Source organism: Poeciliopsis prolifica, unplaced genomic scaffold, assembly GCF_027474105.1.
Source record: "Poeciliopsis prolifica strain line A6 unplaced genomic scaffold, Auburn_PproV2 SCAFFOLD095, whole genome shotgun sequence".
Taxonomy (NCBI): Eukaryota; Metazoa; Chordata; class Actinopteri; order Cyprinodontiformes; family Poeciliidae; genus Poeciliopsis; species Poeciliopsis prolifica.
In genome coordinates, this window is record NW_026562470.1 from 746510 (window position 1) to 774032 (window position 27523).

At 38.3% G+C, this 27523-nt stretch overlaps 1 protein-coding gene across 2 annotated transcripts in view; it reads right to left on the reverse strand.

Moving 5' to 3' along the window:
* The window catches only part of gna12a (guanine nucleotide binding protein (G protein) alpha 12a), a 43243-nt gene extending 17603 nt beyond the window's left edge, over positions 1-25640 (reverse strand). Inside the window, exons 1-2 of one of the 2 annotated variants that reach the window (XM_055023120.1) lie at positions 24944-25640; positions 7970-8188 (exon numbers count right to left, since the gene is read on the reverse strand). In XM_055023120.1, coding sequence (XP_054879095.1) covers positions 7970-8188; positions 24944-25261 — 537 coding nt within the window. In that variant the 5' untranslated portion in view covers positions 25262-25640. The remainder of the gene's footprint in view (positions 1-7969; positions 8189-24943) is intronic. The other variant, XM_055023121.1, reaches the window with a different exon arrangement.
* Between the last annotated feature and the right edge of the window lie 1883 nt (positions 25641-27523).

Sequence of the window (27523 nt, forward strand, 5' to 3'; positions counted from 1 at the left end):
AAAGTCATGCCTCATAGAATAAACAATATATTATAACATATTACATTTCAAATGCAATTCTGAACAGGTGTGTTTTTAGTTGAGATTTGAAGGAAGTCAGGGTTTCTGCTGTTTTACAGTTTTCTGGAAGTTTGTTCCAAATCTTTGGTGCATAGATGCTGAAAGCTGCTTGTCCTCTCTTGGTTCTGGTTCTGGGGATGCAGAGCAGTCCAGAACCTGATAGTCACCAGTTCTCCCCAGCATAAATTCTTCTCACACAGACTGAGATCCTCTCCCAGTCACACCAGCCTAGTTTGTTAATTTCCAGATCTCAATTACTGTTCTAACCAGTCCCCAAACTTCTCATCATGCACTTCCCATTCTCATCTTTGCATCAGGGTTCAGAAAGGCTGGGGCACCATTGATCAAAGTCCTATCAAAAGTGTGTCTTTAAAGAAAGAAAGAGGAACATAATGTTAATAGAACTACAGAATTCAGTTGTTGACCTTCTGACTGGGCCAGCTGTTGCAGCAGCAGCAGAGGCTGTGACTGTGAAAAACAGCTACTGTAGGCAATTATCGCTCTTTGACACCAGATGTGCCCGTTTGCAGCAATTGATGTCAAAACTCACACTGGAAGTGAATTATACACTGCAAGTAAATACCTACAAAATCCACTATGAACCCACACAGACATAATTAGATATGATACCAATTCACAAATAAAGTATTGAGGAATTTGTTATTGGTGCAGTTGAATAACCAAAAAGCCTAATTTACTAAACCAAATACATTTTTCCCTTAAAAAACATTTTTCTTTTGTTTCTAATTCTTTACAGCCACACTGCTGTGGCCATGTATGTTGAATAAATGGCCACAGCCATTATTCAGACAGATTGACAGAACCAAATCATAAGTTCTATCAATTTTCTATCAAAGTTCTTTCTTTAAAAAGTAAGAGTATAATTAATTATTTGGAAAAGTTGTGATTAGTTTGATAAGTCTAATCACAGGTGTCAAACTCCAGTCCTTAAGGGCTGGTGTCCTGTAGTTTTTAGATGTGCCACAGGTTGAAAACACTGGAATGAAATGCTTAATTACCTCCTTCTTGTGTAGATCAGTTCTCCAGAACCTTGATAATGACCTAATTATTCTGTACAGGTGTGGTAAAGCAGAGGCACATCTAAAAGTAGCAGGACACCGGCCCTTAAGGACTTGAGTCTGATACCCCTGTCTTAGATCCACCCATCAATTAAGAAATTAAAAGCTGTGGACAACTAGTAGTTTTGTTTTTGGAGTTTAAATGACTGAGACAGCCAAACAGTTAGATTCAGATCCAGATTCCGATATATTTCTTTGTGTCCCAAATGGACAATTAATGTTACAATCATAAGCCATAAACATGGCTCTAATACGTTTGTCTTTTCCAATTTCTTAGTCAGTATGTATGTATATGTTATTAAAAAAGACAAAGAACTGAGCAACTCATGGGTTGATTAGACACAGAAAACACAGAACTGTGGCAACAAAACATAAAACCAAGAGCAGAGCTTAAAAACATGTCATACAACTGAAAAAGAGGTGAAAAACATAAATGTTAAAAAGAGTGCATAATGGATTTAAGAAGTTGAGGAAGTTCATACAGGGGTTCACCTTTCTATAAAATTTTTCTAATGAATGACTGAGCTTTCTTTATGAAGCTGTTGAAAGATAGAGACGAGTTAGCTTCCCGCAACTTCAGATAAGAGAATGTAGACCTGAATTTGTGCATCTCCTCTACTACACCCACGCACAGCACGTTAAGTGAGAGGAAGTGACATCGGCCTGACTCCACATTGCTCTGTCACTGATAAATGCAAAACAAGGTAAAAGGTCAAATTCACAGCCCCGAGGAAAGTGTGATGCCACTGTGTCACTTTCAATAAAGAAGCAAATGAAACCTGGCAGCAGGTGAATAATTCAGAACGTGCCAACAACGGGAGCAGCTGGTGGGGGTGGAGAAGCATTTTCCACATTCACAATATGGTTAGTGGTCATTCATATCATTCTGGTGAGCCATTAAGAGCTTGTCTGGCCCCCTCATAGCAGATTTGTTGGTGCTTGTTGAGTTATTGATTTCTCTGGTGGTTCTGTTTGTCGGTTTACTGAAGTATGTGTACTTTAAATGACTCTCAGTTTGTGTGGGTCCCAGAAGGCCAGAGGGAGGCTGCTTAAAAGCAACAACGTGTGTTAAAGAGATGCCACAGGTTCCCCAAAATGTTACCCAAAACTGTTTAATATTAAAAATACTTCATGGAGGGGGTTTAGAAAATACTTTGTGGTGCTTTCAGCAATAATGACATATAAAAATCCACTTATTTTTACGATCTTCTTCTGTGGCCACCTGAAGAATTAAACAAAAAAAGCTTCTGTGCAATACAGTTTATCAGTGTTTATTAAATACGTCAGGAAATGCATTGCACTGCCGTGAAAGAAACATTTCAGATTGGATCTGATGCATGGGACTTTATCAGTTTAATTTCTATTCAAAAGAACAATAATTGTATATTTAGAAAGTCTACAAATAAAAAAGAAGTTATGCTGAAAATAAGTAAGTGCTTCCTCTGGCTTCCGTCTCTGTAATTCTGAGCAGATCACTGAAACATCTACTTTCTAGTTGTCAGCTCTCAGCATTTTTTATAACCCTGTTGCCTTCAGTGGAGGACTGATATTGTCCTGGGTCATTATTGTATAAGGCTGAATGGTATGTCAAACATCATGCAGATCCAGAGTTGTGAAAACATTTTCAGATCACTAAACTCTTTGAGATTAACAACAGATCTAGTCACATTTCTACTTTAGTCGAAGACATTAATTACTGTTTCTGTTAACCTTTTTCCTATTTGTGCAGAGGTGCACCTGTTGCTCTTGATTCCCATTTGGTTCCATGATCTACTTTTAGGTTTCTTATCCTTCTCAGCTGCATTTCCCTTCATAGTAGCAACTTTATCTAAATTAATTCTTCAACAGGTAAGACTAGTGCTTGACAACCATGTCTAAAATCCAGAACTTCTGAGTGTGTGTCCAGTTACTGAACTTTGTTCAATGCTTGTACCAGCATCACACACTGTTCCAGCAACACCATGGGATTACAACTGTGACATTTCTGGTGTCTTTTTGTGGCTCTTGGTAGTAGCTTTGTGTTTCTCACAGATTTTACCCTTGTAGCGCCAACCGTTTATGCACAGAATGGATGTAAGAGAGGTGGCCAAAGATAAGATGAACGCTTGTCAGGCCAAGTGGCAATAAATTTGCATTTACCCATGACACGAAAAAGATAGCTAACTAGTAGAGGTATTTTAGCATCAAGCTACCAGCAGCCTAATTTGCTCAAGACATAGAATGCAATGAATATCTATGTGCACTACCCAAACTTTTGGCACTCAGAAAAGCCCAGTAAAATGAAATAAAGGAACTATATTGAATATGCAAAATTAAATAAATAGACCTGTCAATAAGTTAATTAATTTTCTATTTTAATTAATAATAAAAAAACATTTAAGGCCTTAATTTTAGATACATGAATTTAAGGATTTTTAAGAACACACACTGATGTATGGAGAGTGTCATACTATCAATCAGGAAATCGCTTCAGCTGTGATAAGCACCATTGGAGATATGAGTTGTAAGAATGTGTGTACAAGTCAGAATATATGTATTGTGAAGTGGGACATGATTTGCGAATACCACACCTTAGTTCAAATTTAAGGATGGAGTCATTTCTCATTTTCATACAACTATTACCAGTTTTAACAGCTTTATAAATAAATTCTCCAAAGCCAAAGAATGGAAAGTATGTTGCTGTTCGATTGTGTCAAATTCCTTATAGAAATCCAGGAACACAATACAACTATCATCTGGCACCAAGTAGGAGTAAGGAGTTTACTTACCTCTACATTGAAATCTTTGCATAAAGTCTGTGTGCAGATGTACACCAGTGAATTATAATCTGTCAAACGAACAACGGGCATAAAATTTCCCTGTTGTCAAATACAGAAAATAATCCGTTAATGCGACCTCTGGTATGTATATAAAACACATTCACAACAGCAACAAGATGGAAATAAAAAACAGTTATTAATATATCCAGTATGTTTACAACACACATCATAGGTTTCACACTGTTGTGACAAAACTGCAGCTCCGACAAAAAGCTGACCACAGCTTCACAGTTTCTCTCTTCTTTATTGCTGTCCATTCTTCAAAAAGAAGAACTGCTGACCTGCTAAATCAACGTGATTTGTCAAGCAGAACTGATCTAAAACTAAAACTGATCTTGGTGGACGTTTAAGAAACTCAAGGCCCTTTTTGCCAGTTCTCATCCAACCGGAACCCTCAAAGCAATTTATTGTGGAGGTTGGTGCTTCTGATACTGGGGTGGGGGCAGTACTGTCTCAAGTCTCATCTTGTAACAATAAGACTCACCCATGTGCCTTTTTCTCCCATAGACTGTCACCCCTGGAGTGCAACTATGATGTGGGGGATCGAGAGTTACTGGCCATAAAGCTAGCCCTGGAGGAGTGGCGGCATTGGTTGGAGGGTGCGGAACATCCAGTGCTGGTCTGGACCGATCACAAGAACTTATCATATCTTCAATCAGCCAAGAGACTCAATCCCTGTCAGTCCTGTTGGTCACTTTTATTCTCCAGATTCTACTGGGTCATCTCCTTTCGTCCCGGTTCTCGCAATATCAAGCCAGATGCCTTGTCCCGTGTTTACTCGCCAGATGACGCAGAAAAGGTTCCTGCCACTATTCTTCCCCCCAGCTGTGCAGTAGTCGCAGTTACCTGGGAGATTGAAGATTTAATTAAACACGCCCAACAATCTGAACCAACCGCCGACTCCTGTCCACCTAATAGGATCTATCAGAGCCCAGTTTAACATTCGATTCATTCTTCCAAATTCTATGCACATCCTGGCATAAGTGGAATTATTGCCCTCATTAACCATAGGTTCTGGTGGCCGCCCATACATAGGGGCATTAAGGAGTACATTTTAGCCTGTTCCATTTGGACTAGAAATAAGCCATCCCCGTCGGGCCTCCTCCAAACTCTACACATTCCCAGCCGTCGTTGGTCCCGCATCTCTTTGGATTTCATCACTGGTCTACCCCATCTAGAGGTATGACAACAATACTCACCGTCATCGACCGTTTTTCGAAGGCCTGCCATCTAGTTCAACTCTGAAAGCTACCAACTGCATTTCAGACCGCCCAGCTGCTAGTTAAACATGTTTTCTGTTTACATGGAATTCCACAGGAGAGCCTATTCGACCGTGGACCCAAGTTCGTCTCCCAGGTTTGGAGGAAATTTTGTTCTGCTCTTGACGCTAAGATTTTGCTAACTTCAGGTTTCCACCCACAGACGAATGGCCAGACTGAACAGATGAATCAGCATTTAGAGTCGTATGTACAGTGTTGTATAAAGTACTGAAATCTCAGAGTGAAGTGAAAGTACAGGTACCTCTCCAAAATATGACTTTGGTAAAAGTCCAAGTCACTGAAATGTTACTTGAGTTAAAGTCTTAAAGTATCTGAAATGTCTTGTACTTAAGTATGGAAGTTACTGTAAAAATGGATGTACTCAAGTAATGTAATGAAAAGTACAAGTAAAAAGTAAAACAAGGCAAATGCAGTTTGAATGACATTTTTTATATTTTGGTAAACTTGTCAAATACACTTAAAATAATGTACACAACCAAGTGCAGGCAAAATGAAACCTGCTAATAGATAAACCTGCAGCATCATTTAGTTAAGAACATTAGGTGCTTTACCTAAACCACAAGATTAACTTAACCTGCTTTACAACTGAACCAGCTTCTTAGTAAACCCTCCAGGACAGAAAATACAGTTTTTGTAAGCCTTAAGTTTTCCCTTTCAGTAAGGTCAGTGCTGAAAATGAGAAAAATAAATAGTCAGTACAGAAAATGCGGAAAACATGAAGAAAAAAAGCCGTTACGATTAATCTACTTCACAAACTAAACACAACTGGTCATTATGCAAAAGAAAAAAAGAATTGGGAGGGAAATGCAGCTTATTTGACATCTGAAGAGGGAGAGCTTTTTTGGGGGATTCTCTTATGACTTGGGCGACCCACAAAAAAAAATTCACTTCAGTGAATGCCACTTTGGTGCAAAATATATACAAAAGACCTTGGATCCATGGCATGTTAAAATCAACACAGCAGTACTTTCACTCAGCGTGTATCACCTCCAGTGTGAGTTCTCCAGAGTCTAGCTGCAGACTGCCTCCCTGTTGAACAGAGTTCTGCTTTTAAAGCCACAGGCTCCACCCACAGAACGCCACAGGCTCCACCCACAGAACGCCACAGGCTCCACCCACAGAAAGCCACAGGCTCCACCCACAGAACGACACAGGCTCCACCCGCAGAACGCCACAGGCTCCACCCACAGAACGCCACAGGCTCCACCCACAGAACGACACAGGCTCCACCCGCAGAACGCCACAGGCTCCACCCACAGAACGCCACAGGCTCCACCCACAGAACGCCACAGGCTCCACCCACAGAAAGCCACAGGCTCCACCCACAGAAAGCCACAGGCTCCACCCACAGAAAGCCACAGGCTCCACCCACAGAAAGTCAAATCAAGAAAACAAAACAAAAACTAAGCAATTACTCCTAACTCAAATCAATTCTTAAAGTATACAAAATAATTAATAATAATAAAAAAAAAATAAACTTGTAATCCAAAAAATACAATCATCAATTTAACAGCCAACACTCAGTACATTCTGATGATGTCACCACATCACACAACTCTCTCCCTGTGCGTCACAATCCGGAAACAAGCCAATTGAAAATGAAGCCGGGAAAATGTTTGAAAATAACAGATAAGGATTAATGTTAACTGAAGCGGGAACACCGCGTGTGACCCACGATGAACCGCGCCAGTCCAAGCTGCAACAAAACATAAGTTAGTGATTGTGTGTGTGTGTGTGTGTGTGTTAACTCTTTAATTAGGTCCTAACTCGTGACGGCTCCTCCGTCACAGTAACCAGTAACTAAACCACACATTGAAAATGGATCGGAGTAAAAATATGCAATTAAGTTCGGAAATATTGTGAAGTAAAAGTGAAAGTTATCAAAAATGTTCATACTCGAGGAAAGTATGAAGTAGTCCAAAATATACTTAAGTAAAGTAGTGAAGTATTTTTACTTCATTACTTCACAACACTGTATATGTATATATGTGTATACATTTTAGGACATGCGGTAAGATACTGGTAGCTGTGGTTGCCAGGATTTTATCGTATTTTACTAAAAACAGTAAAACGCTGGCAACCACAGCGACATTCTGTGGTTGCCAGAATGTTGCTGTGCTTCAATGAATGTTACAATTCTAGCAGTTTTGGTTATGGCAACCGCAGTTGCCAGTATTTTACCGTAAATTAGAGCCTTTTTTTTTTTTTTTTTTTACAGTGTACCCTTAGAGTTAGTTGAGCCGTGCCGGATCAGCGAATGGAAAATAAATCAGGCTGGAGTGAGCCAGGACCGAACTGGTCAAAGAGGGCTAATGGAAAAACACCTTAGAAAGCCTATGGATTACTTAACAGTGACCATAACTTGGTTATTCCACAGACGACTATATTAGGACCTTCAGAAGATTTATCCTTAGCCGTTACAATCGATTTCAGCCAGGAAACAGTTTGAAATGCCTTGTCTAAACTAATTTGAGTATAAAAAATACAACAATATATTTGAAACACGCTTCAAATATATTTCTGTTTTTGAAATTCACAGCAGAGCCCCCAAAAAAGAGTGCTTATATGCTGCTGACGTCAAAGGTTAATTTATTCTGAGGTTCTTTCGTTCATCACTACATGTGCTATATCTCCCTATTCATGTTGGGAAACCTGGAGTCTTCAGGGAGTTGTAGTACTAAGAGGCTGCATGAACACAACAAACCTGGAAAGCTGTCTTTAATCTACTCACCAGCTGGAACTCAGAGCGGCGTGTGTATGCCTCCTGTATGCCAGCATCCATCCAGAGTGCGCTCAGTGCCATCACGTAGAGTTGGAACTCACTCGGCTCCACCCCCGAGGCACCCACACGCCCCTCCCATGACATCACCAGCATGCCCTGCTTCTCATTCTCACAGCTCTGCCAGGTAATTCCCAGTTTGTCTCGGGCATCCACCAGCACTCGCATACCCTACAGACAATGAAACATTACCAAAATTCAGAATGGCAAAGGATCAGCTATCAGATATTACAAAGAGTCTAACAAATTTCTCCATTGATTGTCACAAGCTGAGAGTACGTACAAGGTCTGACAATGTTTTTGGTATGCAAAATTGTTTTATTAGCATCTTGATTTTGGGAAACAAGAAGATGTTTATCATCTAAACAATTAACTGACCTTTCAGTAAGGAAGAGGTTGCATCCTGTCTACCCTGTGGTTACATGACTATGCATTAAAACTGTTCAACTGGAACTGGCTCTGGCCAGGGAGTGACCACATTGTGTAGAGAGTCCTATATATTGTGAGAGCTTACAGCTCCAAGTCAGAACTCATTGTAGGTACTGCTGTTGTGCTGTGGCTGCTGTGTTTTCTCCATTTGCAAACGATGAAATAAAAGATTTTGCTCTTTGCCATTTGTCAGAGTCTCAGGCCTGATCTGTTACCACACAGATAAAAAACTCTGTCCAAAGTACACAGAAATTTCTCGGGTGTGAAACAATAAAGGAAACTTCTTTTCTATTCTTCTATTCTATTCTATTGTCTGACGTTACCAACATAGATTTCAGTGGATCTAGTCTAAGCTGCGCGCCTGCACAATCGCGCACTGCTCGCAAATTCTCAACGCACAAGAAAATATATGTAGCGCATAAAATAAAGTCCAAGGTAAACTGGACATTGAGCTCAGACATCAGCTTTGACTATGGACCAATAACATTTTTTTTGTACAACTTTGCAATGGAACTCAGTGAGTGACAGGAATCCAGCCAATGATACGGTACGGTTCACTTTGGCTACGCAGCCAATCATCACATGCTATATGTGCTGTGGCACCATGCAGGTGAGAATAGTGCGGCGGAGTTAAGAGACGTGAAAGCATTTATCATGTCTAAGTGGGACATCCACTCATCAAGCCACATAGATATTGGCACACGGTATGTTTATTTTGTGAATGAGGATATTTCTAATATTGATCAGTTGTAATTGTGAATTTGCTTTACTATAATCAAGTACAGTCTAATTTTTTGAATCAATTGATATTGTTAGTCATAAATGTTATTTTCAGTTTTCAAACGTTACGGTTGTTTTGTAGCTTACTGTCTTTTTGTGTTTGTACATACAGCTTTTATGGTGGAACTCAGGGTTCCACTGTAAGAACTGATGAACTTCACTGTTCATCAGTAAAGCCAAAATCTTTCATTTGGGGGGGTTAATACACTAATCTTACATTCAACAACCCTTTGCACACCCACAACTTCCTCTTCCACTTGCCCAGTTTAACATTTTCTCCAAATTTATGAGAAAATCTTCTAAAAAACACAAAACAACCTGACAAGGAAAGTCAAGAAGAGATGGATAGTTATGCAAAACAGGAAAGCTTTTTTCACCAGTGTATCATCAATGTGTGGATGTTTGCACTCAGACAGCTGAAGGGACCCAGGTGACTCAGGATTGTGGGGTGTTTTTAAGGCTAATCCCACATCTGAAAGGTGTCATCATGAATCAATGGATGAAGAAACCCACTAATGTTTGAGACAGAAACATTCACAGGGGTTTGTGTCAAACAGCAGAATGGGACACACGCCCACAACAGAATGGTACTGGTAATGAAAATAAAATCAGTGTTTCTGCATTTTCAGGCTTTAGTCACATATTCTGTTAGCCCTCATGGCCTTTATTGATTCACTAATATGAACAAACTCTTGCATAAACCCTGATATTGATGTTTGGCTCTCATCCTGTATGTCTGCATGTTTAAATAGCTTTTCCGTTTTCCTGTTTGTGAGCCTTTGTCTTTTGGAAGAAGTCAGTTAGTGTTGCTCAATTTTACACCAAACAGCATAGCAAGGAAACATTAAATAATCTCAATTTCATTTGTCAGTCATGAATCCCTTTTTTGCTCAAATAATTAGGTGAATCTACTCAGCAAGTTAAGAAAAAGTCACATGAGAACATAATCTTTAGTAGGCACAGCATTAGCACTGAGACAGCCATGAGTTACTACAGGAGCAGAAGGAAAAGCCTTATGTCAATAAAAAAAGTCTGTTAAATTTGTTAGTTATCATCTGAATGCACTACTAATTGTACTCAGAAACAGATATATTTACATTTAGTCATTTTGAGTAAACAGTATATAACACTAAAAAAGATTAACATATAGTAGATTCTGTTTGCCAACCTATGAAACTTTGCATTTTTTCTAACATATTTGGAGCTGTGAATATTTAATGTTTATTTAATTAACAAAGGAAATCAAATAATTTAAAACTGTGCATCTTTTAAAAGTTTATTCAAAATGTAATCTGACAAATGCCATTTGTCATGACAAATACATTAGACATAATACCCGTCCTGTTGAAACCTCAACAGTTCTGTGTTCTCTAACTGGAACCAATTTTTGGAGAAAGTAATTTTGTTGACCAACATATTTATGGTTAACAGAAATATATTACATACTTGAAATACATATCACTAGATGTAATAAATGCATTTATAAGTTTGAATTTTTCAAATGAATTTCTGAGGGCCTAAAGGCTCCAGCATCTAAAGCCTTAACTGTTGTCTTGTCATGATTGACAAGGTCAGCAGCATTAGGATCACTTCTCTTCAGCAGATGGCCAGGACTGCCTTAGATCTCTTTCATTTATCAGAGTTGGGCAATTATGAGACAACCCTCTTCCTGACTCAATGCTGCTGATTATGCAATGTGCATGTTTTTATTCACATTCACATGAGGAACAAAGCTAAGTAGCACCAACACAACCACCAAAACGTATGGATACACAATCATATGAAAAAATGAAGACACTAAATTACATATAAAGTCGATTAGTAAGAATATTAATAATATTCTAATAATATTAATCTAGTAAAAACATTATCTGGTCTGCACACCTCCACCTCCATAATATTAACCCACTTCATCCATCTCTCTCCCTGAACTCTGCTTCTATTCTGGTCCACACAAACCAGCCAGCTGTACTCCTGTTCGGCTTTCTTCATTAAAGGAAGAATAACATTTTTATCCTGCACCTCTACAATCCATCCCTGGCTCTCGTTGACAGTATTTTATAAACACGTGGAGTGGACATTGACAACTTAGCTGTGCATTTCTGCCTACAAAAGACCAGTGTTGAGTAGTTGATTTGCATTTGTACGGCTCCCATCAACTTCTTTTAAATATAAAAGCCTCTCATAGGTCCAAAGGGCGGGAGATGGTGGGGCAACACCAAGACACAAAGTATGCATCAGTTATTGGCAGTTCCCTACTGTTTCCCTTCTGACAAAAAAACTGCTGAAAGCCCTCAATCTCAAAGCAGATGGCAGTGCTAAGTGTCAGGAACTGCCAAAATTCCCTCCTGTGTGTGGACACCATCATCCCTACCAGAACAGAGAGATGCTTCCCGAATAAAAAACCCTAGATCACCAGTGACCTAATGAACTGTTAAACAAGAAAAATAAGAGTCATTAGGGAACGAGAGAGGGAGTTATTGAGGCGTATAAAGAAGCAGCTCAAAGTCAAGATTAGAGTTTAAGATTAGCTTCTTCCTTGTTCTACAGGAAGAAGCTGGAGAACAAACTGCAGAGGAACAATATCAGAGATGTACGGTCAGGGATGAAGAAGATTATAGGTTACAAGCAAAAGAAGGATCAGATAGATGGAAGCTTTGACAGAGCTCGCTTCAACAAATTTGTCTTCAACTAATGCTGCTACTTCTTTTGCCTCCCCCTCCCACTTCTCTGTATCAAGAAGTCAGGTGCAGTTGGAGAGACTGAACCAGAACAAGGCTGCAGGTCTGGATGGTGTCAGCTAGGCCTGTCACAATAATAGATTTTGCTGGGCGATTAATTGTCTCAAAAAATTATTGCGATAAACGATAATATTGTTTGAAGAGCTTTTTACACTGATTTAATAGAAATTACATAATAATACATGCGATTTCCTGCCAAAGATAGATACAATTTACTTTCAGAAGAACACTTAACACTGGGACTGATACACAAAATAAATACAACAACCAAAAGCAAAAATGAAATAGATTCTGTCTCCATTAACAATAAATCTACTTGAATAGAAACTAAACATAAAGCCAAAGTAGAAATAAATACTGCAATCAACCAAAAGAGTTCAGATTATGAAGTCTGTATAGTATATTGGCCTTCAGTAATCATTAGATTTAAATAGAGAAGAATCCGACTGCCTGATGCAATAGTTCAAACTACTGGATTTTTTACCCCGAACGACAATCTTAGAACATTAGTTGTTCTAAATTGTCACTTGTGTTGTGTGTTACGGTCGATCGTCGTGGCCGCTCCGATCTAAATCAAAGATTTGCCCAGACTGGGAGTTTAATGCAGCCTGTTGAATGTGACCGGTAGCCAATCAGTGCGGATTCTCCTCCGTTCTTTCTGAGGGGAAACACGGAGGGAATCCCGAACAGCTGACACGGTGCAACCCGAAGTCCAGCAGACATTGGAGATGATATGTGGAAACATGAATGTTTATTCAACATTTCGTGCAAAGAAAATATAAATACTCGGGGAAGAGTTGGAGCGAAATTTCTACCAGAAAACCCGGTAACTTTTCAGCTGTTCTTCGTTAACGTGACATAAATAGGTTATAATGATTTTCATTCAGTCAGACTGACACTAGCCACATACATGCAGGTAGATTGTAGTAAGGAATTGATTAATGCCTGGTTTCAAAATTAGTGAACTGGAGTTATTATTTTGTGTCCATTGTTGGACACCACACGGTTCAATCGAACCGTTATACCGAGGATTTCCGACGGCTAATTTGTGGTCTCTCAGGTTTTGATAATGGGTCGACAATCGGCGACATAAGATGGTGCAGCACGCGCTGGGCATTACTCTGAGGAAATGAGGAAGGGAGGGTCAGTGGAGTTGAGCCTTTTCATTCAGTGTCATCAACAGTAAGAAAAAAAAGCAGGAAGAAACAATATAGACAATAATTGAAATGAGGTCCATAGTTTTAATTTATCGTGTGATTAATTGAATTATTGTTTATCGCGACAGACCTAGTGTCAGCCCCAGACTCCTAAAGGCCCATGCAGAGTAGCTCTGTGGAATTCTGCAACATCTCTTTAACATTAGCCTGACCAAGAGAAAGTTCCACCATTGTGGAAAAGATCCTGCCTGGTTCCAGTACATAAGAAAACTCAGTCATCCTGATGCCCTGACATCCCAAAACATGAAGGTCCTGGAGAGACTCTTGTTGGCACACTTGAATAAGCAGAGAATCGCATATCAGGATTCTTACCAGTTTCCTCATTGCCGTGGTGTTGGAGTTGATGATGCCTTCATACACCTACTTCAACAAACCCACTGTCACCTGGACAAAACAGGCAGCACTGTGAGTGTCGTGGCCATTTATGTTAAATTTTGTGAATTATAATTTGTACCAATTTAGTTTTCTTTTTTGGGTAGTTAGAATATATTTAAGTTGATTTAGAATCAACCTTTGTAATAATTTTTGTATTTGGAATTGTTTAGACCAGGGGTGTCCAGTCCAGTCCTGGAGAGCTACCGTCCTGCAACTTTTAGTTGCAGCTTTACTCCAGTAGACCAGGCTCAGCTATGAACAGGCCTGGTAATGAGTCATTCATTTGATTCAGGTGTGTTGGAGCAGGGATGCATCTGATAGTTGCAGGATGGTAGCTCTCCAGGACTGGACTTGAGCACCCCTGGATTAGACTATGTTAATTGTTAGACCCTCCCATTAATTTGAGTAATTAAAAACACACTGGGTGGGGGAATTTTGTTTGGTAAATGTCTGGTGTGTTACCAGAGGTTGTAAAAGATTTTTTGACCACTTTTCTGTAGCATTTTTGTTGGACACCTTGATACGACTTGATACGATTAATTTTCATTTTGACTATGTTTTAAGACACTTTAATTAATTTTTTTTGTCACTATTTTTCCAAGAAATAAATAATACTTTTTACAAACATTCAAGAAGTGCGTTCAAATCACACCGCCTGTTAACACCCACGGCCTTGGTTGAAAATTTTGTTTTTTTGGAAAAAGAAGGCAGTGAAATTTAAGTCAAAAAATCATTTTTTTGGAGCTGTTTTTTGGAAATCGGAAAAGCTTGAAAGAGTGGACAATCGCACTTGGATGGATGAAACTTCATGGAATGAACTTGGATGAACTTGGACAAGACGCACAATGTTTGTGAGTAAAGGCAGTACTTTGTTGGAAAGAGCAGATACGTTGATCTGCAAAGTGAAAAGATTGTTTTGGACACTTTTGGATTTGGAGAAACGAAATTTGTGTGAAAAATGGATGAACTAGATGAAGGATTTCAAAAAGAAAAAGAACTCTTTAATTTAATTAAAAGGTGCAGAGCCAAACTCAGCATGCTGACAAGAAAGAGAAATGAAATCCATGCGCTAATAGATGCTAGAGAATTAAAATCCTCTATAGATGAGCATATGCAAACTTTTAGTAATTATTTAGCGGAGTTTATGGACTTGCAATCTTCCGTTCAAAGACTGCTTAACGATGATGAAAAAGAAACTGATCATGGTGATTGGTATGAACCAAAACTGATCGGTTTTAAAGAGTTCTTGGATGAAATCAAAACTTGCATGAATGGTGATCCTGATCCACAGAAGAGCGAAGTATGTTCAGCATTTGAAGTTGAATCAAAGGCGGCATCTCATGACCTTAGCGTTGAGCCGGATGACAACATCTCACAGACTGCGCAACAAACGATCGGAAAAGGCTCTGCAAGGCTATCAGGGTCCGCAGCTAATCCAGTCAGCAAGGCGGACAGCTCGGTGCCGGGTGCAATGAGTAAAGCTTATTGTGCGAGGAGTAAGAGTTCCCGTGCGGCTTTAATGGCGGTGATGGAAGCCGAGGTGGAAAGAGCCGCTCCGAAAGCAGAGGTGGATGCGCTGCAAGAAAAACGTGCTAGATCTGGAGGAACTTCAGTTAAAAGCAAGAAAAGAAGCGTTGGCATTGAGAACCGAGCTGGTGAAGGCGGATGCAAAGATGAAAATCTACAACTCTAAACAAGAGCAGGAAAGTCATGTTTCCAGGGTTGGTGTCGCAAAGCAGGATACATCAGTTTCTGCGACGTCATACCCGCTGCTACAGCTCAAAAGGCTTCAAGAACTCAGAAACGATTGCCTCCTCTTGCACTTTTATCAATTTCCCAAGAGGCACTTATCAGCAAAACATTAAAAGTGAAACCAGAAGAGGAAACACAAGGAAAATGTCTTCTCAAGTTGATGTTCATAGTAGTGCTTTAACAGAGATTATGAAGAAGCAAAATGAAATCAATGAGATGCTTGTAAAACAGCAAAGACTGTCACTCCTGCCCTCTGTAGAAATTCTTGTTTTTAGTGGAGATCCTTTGCATTTTAGGTCCTTTCTTAAGGCATTTGAGCAAGAAATAGAAGCTAAGACAGACAACATGCAGGACTGGCTTTATTATTCACAACAGTTTACCACATGTCAGCCTAAATCTTTGGTGAGAAGTTGTATACACATGAGTCCACAAACTGCTTATTTGGTAGCAAAAAGACAGCTTGAGTGGAACTTTGGTAACAGAGCAAAAATAACATCTGCATTTATAGACAAAACTCTGAATTGGTCAGTTTTAAAATCTGATGATGCTACAGCTTTAAGAGCTTACACATTCTTTTTAAGAAGTTGTTTCAACACAATGGAGGAAGCTGGTTTTATTGATGAGCTTGAAAACTCAACTAATATGAGAATTCTTGTTTCAAAGTTGCCTTTTAGGCTTCGTGAGAAATGGCGATGAATTGTGGTTGACATAGCAGAAAAGTACGATCGTAGAGCAAAGTTCAAAGATCTCGATTTTTTTGGAAAAACAAACAAAAGCTGCATTAGATCCTGTTTTTGGAGAAGGTCAAACTGCAAAAGAAAAGATGGCTTTAAAACTATCAAAGGTTCCTTTCAAAACTAAAAGTAGCAGTTTTGCCACTTCTGTTGCTGTAGTTTCTAAATAGAACAATGACAAACAGGTCCAGTTTAGCCATGAGATTACAAAGGTGGCTCAAACTCGGTGTTTATTTTGTGATAGAAATCATTGCATGGAAAAATATGACTCATTCAAGCAGAAAGCCAACAAAGAAAAGGTGACATTCCTTAAAATGAAAGGTGTATGCTTTGGTTGCTTACAGAAGGGGCAAGAACTGTCCACAACGTTTAATATGTCTCACCTGTAATAAAAGTCACCCTACTGTTCTGCATATTGAACCAACAGAGCAGCAGTACCAAGCAATTAAGGTTGAAGGAAAACAGTCTCCAGTCTCAAATGCTGTTGTATCTTTGAATGTTGGCAGTTACACTGGGGCCGGGTCTATCAGTCGTCCCAGTAAAAGTAAAGTTGGAAAAAGGGACAAAGATTGTAGAGACTTATGCCTTTCTAGATCCAGGCAGCTCTGCAACATTTTGTACAGAGACTTTGATGATGCAGTTAAATGCATCTGGAAAAAAGGTGGAAATCATGCTAAAAACAATGGGTCAGGAAAAGCCTGGAAGTAGCTATAAATTATCTGGTTTGGAAGTAGCTGCTTTAAAAGAAAATGAGTACTTGAAGTTGCCTGATGTTTATACTCAACAGTCCATTCCTGTCACGAAATAAAACATACCTAAAGAGGAAGACTTAAAAAGTGGTCTTGAAAGTTGTTGAGTTGACGTCAATAGATGCTGGCATTAGGCTGCTCATTGGTGTAAATGCTCCCAAAGCTTCGGAAGCTTGGAAAATAGTTAACAGTGAAGGTAGTGGGCCTTATGCTGTGCTAACACGGCTTGGTTGGGTTGTTAATGATCCACTCAATCAGAGTCGTGAAGAAAATGGACATGTTGCTGGTTCTATTCAGGTAAACCGTATCTCTATAAGTAGTTTGGAAGAAATGTTGGTCAATCAGTATAAACAGGATTTTGTAGAGCATAAGTGCAATGAGCAAACTGAAATGTCTGTAGAAGACAAACAGTTCATGGACATAATGTCAGAATCAGCAGTGCTTAAAAATGGCCATTATTACTTGAAATCGACATGAATGTCAGAGTCATCAGCTTAAAAATGGCCATTATTACTTGAAGTTGGGAGTGAGTCACATGATGACGTTGTTATATCATCAGGACATATTGAATGTTTTCTATTTAACTGATTATTGTATGACAAATGAAATATGTATCAAACTTATTTATATTTTTCTTTTTCCTTAGCATTGTTATTATTGTATACTTTAAGAGTTTACTTGAGTTAAAAGTATTTTTTTTTCCCCTATGGCTTTAAAAGCAGACCAAATTGGCAGCCATAGGCTGCTTTTAAAGCCTGCAGCTTAAAAAGCAGGGCTTTGCACAACAAGGAGTCTGTTGTCTGACAAGTCACAATGAAGGTGATGGACTCTTGCACTGATGGGACTGCTGTTTGTCTGTTTTAACCTACCTTGGACATACATTGTATATATTCTGTATCTGTCCTCTTTGTTCACCTGAAGAAAAGTGTAATAAAGATCACTAAAGTGATCTCCAGCCTTGGTCAGTCATTTTTGTTTGTCCAAGTCATAATAGAATTACGGTGGCCCTGAGGTGCAAACCACTTCAACATAATGAAGCACAATTACAAATTCCTGTTAATGTTAAAGTGGTTTGCACCTCAGGGCCACTGTAGTACTTTAACCTTTTTATAGCAACTTATAATCCTTTGTGCACATTTAAAACCACATCTGATTTCTATTCTTCTTATTTTAAGGTGGTCTTGAGGAATAGTTCTCTAGGTTCTGAAGGTGTTTCAAATTTTCTCTGTGCACATTCTCTGCTTTCATCTTTGTATTCTACCTATGCATTGTTCTTTGCCACGGCTACATATATATGGCATGTCCCTCACCAGACTAAGGCTTGCTTGTTTTTATGTAACATAATAATAATAATAATTGTTTAAAATAGTTTTAGTCAGACCTGCCAATTCAGATTTTGGCCACCAATTTTTTATTTTTTTTGTCTGAAATGTTGGCAAATATAGCACGAAAGTTGCTGGGTTAACAACAGTGGGAGGACTATTGTTAACTGCAAACATGGAGCCATGACATGGTGGGCTGGCCTGCCAATCAACCCTCAGAAAAGAATAGTAGCTGATTTTTAGATAGATAAGGTAGATAAAATCAGGAAATCAGATTGGTAGAGGTATCAGCAATCTCCCAAAATTAATTAAATTGGCACAGATAAATACGCTGGCCGACAAATCACTGCACCTCCACTTCAATACTGATTTCAAACTTTGTCTGACCTCCTGTCAAGAAGAGTTGTAGTGCGTAGCCACGCTAAAATTAGAAAAAGCTGTTCCTTAAAACAAAGCAACAAAAATATTCTTTGTGGAACTTAAAATTTAAAAACTCAACAGTCACAAAATGGAAAAGCATAGTCTCTAGTGACTCATAAATGAAATCTCCCCATTTGTCCTTTTATTCTATGTTGCTAGACTTTGTGTTTTTGTGTTTATGATGTACAGCACTTTGAAATGGCTTGCTGCTGAAATGTGCTATACAAATAAAATTTGATTTGATTTTGGATTGAGCAGAAAGATCCAGAGCAGCAGATTTAGCATATCATGCAGGGCTGGTCCAATGTTGTATTGGGCAAAATTTAATTTGGGGCCCCTCCTCCTGCTAAGCACGTCATAGAAACCTGTGAGCGCATGGGGCAGTTTATTGGCCACGCTTGAAAGCAATCAGTGATAATTATAATTTGCTGAGATAACAAAAATGTATTATTTATATTGTTAGAGGTATCAGCAAAACAAACAAAACAAACCTCTACCTCAAAGATGAAATTCATAGCATCAGTTTGTAGCTATGGTAACAAAACAATCTAACTATGAAGATTATGAAACTATGAAGATTGTTCTTTGCACTTTCACAAAGTAAAATTGAAGGTTCTTAAAATCCTAAATTAAATGTTAATTTAAAATCTTGTAATTTATCTATGCTGAAACCAACAAATGAGAATTAACAGCATTGATTTTGTCTATAAACAAATGTTAAAATTATGTATATACGGTCTGTGTTAAAATGTTAGTATTCATTAGGCTCTAAAGGTCTGTGGGCCTTAGGCAGCTACTTAGTTCATTTATGCTATTGTTATCTTGTAGTATAGATGCTGTTGGTGGTGAACTAATAAAAATGGAAAATCTAGCAAGTAAACCTGGGCAGGAAATTGACTAAACATCTCATGCTTAGACAATGGAAATCGCATTGACCCCTCCTTTCTCAAACACAATGCAAATATTTTCAAAGTTTAATACAGCAAAACTCAGTCTTGTATGAAGTAGGAAATGTGTTCATAATAAAGAAAATTCTGAACAAAACACACTGAGGGAAACCCTGAAGTATGTAAAAAACTGCTTAGCATCTCATCTTTTATATATTTTTAAGGCTGCTCTGGTTTAAGAGCAAATGTTATTTATGACATAGACAAAATTGTAGTGTAGATTCAGGCAAAGTTGGCAATTTGATCATCAGGATGGAGAGGGTAGCTACCTTATGATTTCTAACTTTAAATGTCAGTGTCTGTGAACCCCAACCAAATGTGTTACATTCACAGACAAATTAGCACAACTAGAACAAGTAAAAGCCATGGGCAAACTATCAAAAACAACTTGGGAAAGCAATTTCAGTCACTCTGTTCAATTCTCCAGTCCCTCACTTCCATCTGTCATGGAGTCTCAAATAATTAAGTGACATAGTTTCAAAGGGCCAGTACTTTAAAATAGTGTTCAGGGTGATAAAACTTATTCTACTACAAAATATGAGTGCAAACATTTCATGAAATCAGTTAATAAAATGGTTTTCTGGCAGCTGCTAAGCTACCAGGACAACTGCTAAGGCAGTTGTAATTTTCTTTGGCTTTACCTCGTTAGGAAGAACATTTGTGCAAAGTTGCATGCTTGTAATACCTTCCGATATATATATATACACCCTTATGTCAAAATGGAATCGATGGAGTGATTGATGACCCTAATCATAAATTGCTTTTCATTTCCGGTGACAGGAGTTAAAGTGAAAGACAACTTTTAACATCACTCCCTTTCCAGAATTTGTCCTCAGATCATTATGAATGCTACTTTTGTTCAGTTTTTTTTCCTGCTGCTGAATCAACATTGATCTTCCCAGAGCTTCATGCTTTCTCCAAATAAGAAAAGGTTGGTTTAAATATAGCTCAAATGCATATATATATTTTTTTTCTGAAACACTTGCTAGTGTGATACATGTCAGTAAAAGTTGCTACACCGAGCACCACTACTGTCACCCCTCCTCTTTGTGGCTGTTGTGGAGAGGATGTTTTATTGCATCCATCCAAACTCCAGAGAGACTGGAAGTAGTTTTACCCAAAAAACAAAGTGTGTCATATACTTGGTGAGTAAATGCGTCTGCTAGCGTTTACCAAAACAGAGTGTAAAACACTTGGTGAGTTATGCCTATGGAATGTTTGTCTAAGGGGGGGTGGGGGTGGGGGGTGGGGAGGGGCACATCCTGTCACCGGAAATTAAAAGCAATTCATAATTAGGATCATCAATCACTTCATCAATTACATTTTGACATAAGGGTGTATATATATCTCTCTTACACAAATCACCCAGACTAAAATAGTTGGTCCTACAGTAATCAGGCAAGAGCTTGCTTAGTAAGTTGGTCTTGATCATTTCTTCAGACTTATGGGAACTGTGTATAAATCAATTAGATGTATATTGTTTTTGATTTATTGTCTACAATTAGTCACACATAAATAGTTCAGGTCTTGACACTAATTGTAATACCAGACAAATAACTTGAGTACAGAAGTAAAAAAGCAGTTTTCAAATTATGATGGAAATTAAAAAGAGGATAAATCACATCTCCAAGAAAGAACATTTAGGACAAATGTTTTTTCAAGAAAAAATATAAAAATATATATTTATGGCTTAATCATCAATATCAAATATCTGCATGAGTTTTTATATGCATGCTGAAAAACCATTAAGCTGAACCATCTTCAGGACCTTAGGGACCACTGGATTAAAAATAGGTCTAGGGGACTGTGTAGTAATAATCACTGCATATAGTCTCTGGATCACTCCTGTGAAAAAGTGTAGGAGACCAAAGTTTCTAAATGCACCTATAAATACAAAGAGACAATATCAAAAAGCTCAACTGGTTCCTGTAGGTCTGAGCTCATTTAACATAGTAAAATGTCAGCTGGAATGATCTATTTGGTCTAAGGAATGTAAATTTAAATCCTGGACCATCTAGGTTTTTATCAGGAGAGCTAAGAAAAAAAAAGGCATCTGTGAGAATATCGGTGTGGGATTGTACCGGCCATGACAGGCTGGTCCATATATAAAAGTAACCAGTAATCTCTAGAGCGAATCAAAAATGTTTCTTTTTTAAAAACAGAAATGCACAGAATTATAAACTTATTTCATAACTTTGCACCAGTAAAGAACACTAAAATACACAAATAGCTTCACAAGCTTGGTCAAACATGTAAAAACAACTTTTCACATCAGTCAGCACAATTAGGAGTATAACATATCATTAGTGTTCTAAAAACAATAAATGCTATGTAACTCACCCCGAGAACCTTTCTTCTTTAGACATGAATAAGTAGTATAAGTAGTAATATAAATACTCCTGGTGTTTTCTTTTCACCAATGGATGAAAAGAAAAGGTGGATGTTGTTATCTCCAAAGCATCTTTTTTTCAAAGGCCAGTTACTGGCAATGGGTTGAGAGATGTGTTGAAAATGTTAATGAGTCATGTACTTACTTAAAACTTGAAACCTATTGCCCAAAGCCAAAATAGAAGCTTGTAAATAGCCAATAAAGCCTGGCATAATGATCAACTCTAGGTTTTCCCTTGGCAACTGTTGAAATGGCCAACTACATGGCAGGAGTTGAAGTTATGTCGAGTGTTAAATTTCATTTTTAAAAATTAACATTTCATGATATTTAAATTAATTTTAGACTCCAATTATGGTTAGTATATGCAGAAATATAAGGTATGTATATGTATATGCTTTACATTGTTTTAACATAAAAAAGAACAGAAAAACTTAATCTGATCTGCCTTTATTGATCGGGCACTATGCTGCTGTACACAAATATTTTAGTAATCAAGTATTATATTAATTATTCAAGTAATCGGACAAAATTGTTTGGGATAAAATAAAACTAACGTAAAATAAAACTAACCTAAATGTTAAATAAATATTGAATATTGATATTCAATATTACTATTGAATATCAACACCAGTTAAAATTTTTATATTTGAGCTTTGCTAACAATAACTTTTCTGTAGTTTAGAAAATTAACATGTAACAATAACAGCTCACTTTCTAAGTTAACCTGAAGAAAATGTATACAAAAATCTGAAATTATATTCAATTTAATAAAAAAGAGGCATCCTCACAAATATGATTATAAAAATTGCTTATATTCCAGCTTTTAGTTTACGTATTCATCTTCAATTTAATAGATGTACCCTTACATTGTCCAGCCATTTATAGCTTTTGCATCCATGATGTCGACGGGATTCATTCATCACACACACAAAAACATCTACCAGCTACGTACTGCCATGATGCACTCCCCCACCCATTTGTTCAGATCAGGATGATATGACATTTATTTTCCAGTTCATCCATAAAGCTACACTTATGTTAAGGAAAAACTACAACGCAGTCGCATGCAGTGTTCATTCTATGTCCTCCCACACAAACTTAAAAATTGAACCATATGCTGCTAGCACTTGGCACTTAGCAACAATTCATAGGGGGAAGTGAGAGCATTACCCAACACAAATAATGACTCAGTCAGAACATGGTGTACTAAATAATAAACATAATTTAACAAAGCTTTGAGGCAGATAAATTTTACAATTAGGAATTTTAATAATCGAGGTACTTGAATCATTCGAGGAATTGTTACAGCCCTATTGGGCACATTGTCACCAATACCTGATCTAAAAAATATTTCAATGTCAGGACCCAAGAGCAAATGCAACTGTATGGTAGTACATACTGTGAGAAATTTGAGATTTTCCTCAGAAAAAAAAAAAAGATGTTTTTGGGAAAACATAAAAATGGTCTTTAGTGTACATACCCACATCTATAGATGTGGGTAGGGTTAGGCGTCTATGGGCGTGGGTATATCCTGAACCTGAATGTTATCAGTCAGTTTACTTTTGTTTATTTGGCAGGTTGGAGCTAGTTCTGTGAGCTCAATATGACTATGCTGTGAAGCTAGCTAACAATGAATACCTGGACTTTTAACCCTTATGCAGTCCTGAGAGGGGTCGCATTGACCCCAACTGAGTTTTTATTCTGCTTATGCACATGTTCGTTTTCATAAGTTTTTGTGTGTGTGTGTGGGGGGGTTTGATGGGGGGACCACTGGGACCACTGACAGATTGTGACATCTCCTATGCTCTTCCTCAGCATCATGCTAGACCAGGAGAGTTAAACAGTTAACTCTCCTGGTCCGCTGTCCGGACTAATCTAGATGTTAATATTGGATCTGTGCATCTCGAGATCTAATATGTACGCTTCTGAGCAACATACAGTCATGAACAGGTTAATATTTACCTGGGAAAGACTTGCTTTGTTTAGCAAGAAAACAAAGCAAGCGTTTTCTTGTTTTGTTTTCCTTATTAGCACTTTGAGTGTAACTTCCAACATCCTCTATTTGCAATTAACTTTTATCTACAAATCTGTTCATTCTGTTACAAGCTAATTCTGTTGAAATGAGCAGATAATGTGTGTGGCTTACATTAAGCAGTGGTTAAGTTTGAATATGTTTGAGCTTAGAATGTGGCTGTATGCCTGCATTTGTGGGAGGCTTGTAAACATTGTTTGGAGTCCAGGATTTTATCTGACTTGTCTGGGCTGTGTGGCACTCGGGGCGGATGTGCTCATCCCTCAGGAATAGTCTGGTATTGTTAGCTGGTGAAGGAGGCCCAGCCATGACAGCAAACAAAGGAACATTACACACAGACATAAAGATAAAAATATGCACAATGTCAACAATGGTGAGAGTTTCTCAAGTTCATTTACATAAAATTCCTTTTTATGATGATTCAGTCTACCAGTGATGAAGTCCATACCATTATTTATGCATATCTGAGAGCTAATGGTTTCAGTTTCATGAGTAAAAAAAAAAAACAACAACAAAAAATTGTACATCTTTCTGTTTCATGTTAAAATGTCAGTCTTTTCCAGACACAAATTTGGAGATCTCAAGATTTTGGAATCAACATTTTAATAGGTATGCCTGCTAAAAAAAAAAAAAAAATAGAAGTGTAAGATGGATGGGTGGACGACACCCAGACAAATGTTTGGATAGGGTCCATAAACGGATGATTAGTTTGTCCTTCTCATTCTGACCAAAGGACAAATTAGTTAACATGTGTGTTAAACAATAGATTGTCTATATGATATAGGAAGAGGAATTAAGTTTATTAATGTGATTCTATCATTTTGGTTTTCAATACATTTTCAGACTGCTTACAGTTAATGATCAACTGCAAGTGGCAGAGTTCACTGATGAGCTATTAGCCATGTTTTGTGTAAAGTTTTCTTTCTAATAAAGAAAAAAAAAACCTTTTGGCTGTGATAAATAGTCAAAATGTCTATTTAGTTAGACAACGCTTGCAAGTTTAAATATCAGTCATGAAAGAGCAGTGAATGATCCTTACCTTTAATATATTCTCATATATAGTGTCCCGGAAATCCAGCAGCGCTTTCTTATCAAACTCCTGCCCGTTAATGATGCGCATCTGTTTCAGGAATGTGGACTTTCCGCTTTCTCCGGCCCCGAGGAGGAGGATCTTCACCAGCCGCCGGACGGCTCTCCTCTCCCGAGCGAGCATGGCATCTATCTCCCGGCTCCGGCGCCTCGCCTCTCGCTCTTGCACTGCGTCCCTCTCTCGGCTGCCCTGCTTGCTCGCGCCCGGCTCTCGGGTGGCCTCGGCGGGGAGCAGGCAGCGGCTCAGGGTGCGGACCACTCTCGACATCGCGAGTCCGTGGGAAAAAATAATTAGAAAAAGTTTACTGAAACTCCAGTGGGAAAATGTTCATTATATGGCTGCCACCTTCGGAAAGGGATTGACCCAGTTCGACAACATCCACTATGACAGACAAACCGTCTCCACCGGGTAAATCAGAAAAGTCTACACCGAGTGGAAGAAATTCTTATTTATCGTCCGACCGGCAGACAAGCCGTTTCCATCTTGGTTGGGCGCATCCCATATAAATTTCATGGAGAAACAAAACGTATAAAACTACTTAAACATCCACTTACATATCCAAAACAAAGGCCATAAAGTAGACCTCAAGTTGGCGTGTCTATCCGAAGCACAAGTCTTCTAGCTGTGGAATCTCCCACAAAGGCAAAGCCTGATCCAAACTTCCCGAACAGACAGCTAGTGGTCGGTGAACTTGAGAGAGCAGCCCCTGCGGGTGGCGGTGGGACGGTCACGCTGATACGGAGCACCGCTGAAGTATCGTGGCCTTTCCACGGGGTGCGCCCTCGGACACAATGGGGCGGAAAGTCACACTAATGAGAAGAATATATCATTATTAATATTTATCTGAATTCTCATCAAAAGAAAGATACAGTGTGAAACAATAACAAACAAATAATGAAACGAATGTTTCCTTGTTTTTAGAGATGACAGTGTTTGTCATTGCTCCACTCTCCCAGCTCTTATTACTGCTGCTTCTAGGGACCTCCTGGCATTTCACTGATTTCGAACTTCTAATTGGGCTAGCAGTATGTTATTTGTATCTATTTATCAAGTTAAAAAAAGAAAGTAGATAAATGAAAAACAACTCAATCTAATCTAAAAACACTAACCCTTAAAGAAACAAACCTATTTTATGGATGAACTTTTATGACATTAATTTTTATTAGTTACTTGGTGGTTTTTATAAAGCTTTTAAGATGCAAAAGAAACTATTATAGTCATTTTTAGATATTTAATGAAGTAATAATTGCCACATGGGATATAACCATTTCCCCTCTGTTTAATATGGTCACTGTGTAAAATTGGTTAAGAAAGAAGGGTCCTCATTCAGTCTTACAAGCAATCACAGGAAATGTCTCTCCATCTTTGGTTGTACTGACAGTACACTTTTGGTTAACAAGATGTGACTTGAACCTTACCAATCAGAGGTTTGCAGAAACCCAAATTAACTTTAAAAATCAAACTAAACCTTATGTTCATTTGAACAGATACCAACCTTCCCATTAAAATATGCAATCATATAATGATTTGACTTCTTTCCTATTTGGAACCAAAGAACAAATGAAGGTGTAAATTCAAATGGGAACACTTTTCATCTCACCTGCCCAGCCAATCATTTCTTCATGCTCCTCCTTTGTGGTCAATTGGTGCCAGTCTTCTCCTCATCTCCTCCAATCATCAGCTGCGGCTTCCTTCATAAAGAGTAAAAAGGAAAGCAGCATTTATATTTATTTTCAGTATATTTTGTAAGGTACAAAGCAGCATGTAAATGTTTATATCCATCATAAAGTAATTTTGAGGTAAAAGTACTGTTGTCTTACAGGGATCCATGATCAGCTGTAACAATATTTTATTATATTATTTGAGAAATTCTTATTTTAGATGTAAAACAAATGCAGTAGTATTGCAGGCTGTTTCATTTTTATAAACTTTAATAAAATATTGTCACAAACGTTGCCATGTTATTTACGCTGCAGTGCATTCAGGATAAATGACGCCTACTATGTCTGACTGCATTAGCTCTGTCCAGCCAAAACAGCGGTGACTAATCTCATTAAGCCTTTTGAAATTGAGTCCTTTGAAATCTTTAATCTAATATTTTTAGACCTAAAGGAATGATCTAGAGTCAGCACACAGTTTCAGTTATTACAGCTAGAACTTGGAGATCAGACCCAAAATCTATGAGTAGTGATGGACTCACACCAGAACATTGAGAGCCACATAAAGACAATTACAAATTTGGCCTTCTATCACCTGATCACCTGAAGAATGTTTCCAAGGTTAAAGGACTAATGTCTCAGCAAGATCTAGAAAAACTCATTCATGCATTTATCTTAGTCACATTTATCACTGCAAAAGTATCTGCACAGGTCTGCCTAAACCAGTGGTCCCCAGCCCCGAATTGTTCCAGGGACCAGTCAAAACTTGTCAATTTTGCTGCGGCCTGGTGGGGAGAGGGGGTGCTGACAAATTATGCTTCTGCATATGTTGGTGCTTCCGCTAAAGCATTGCATCATCTAAAACCGGGCA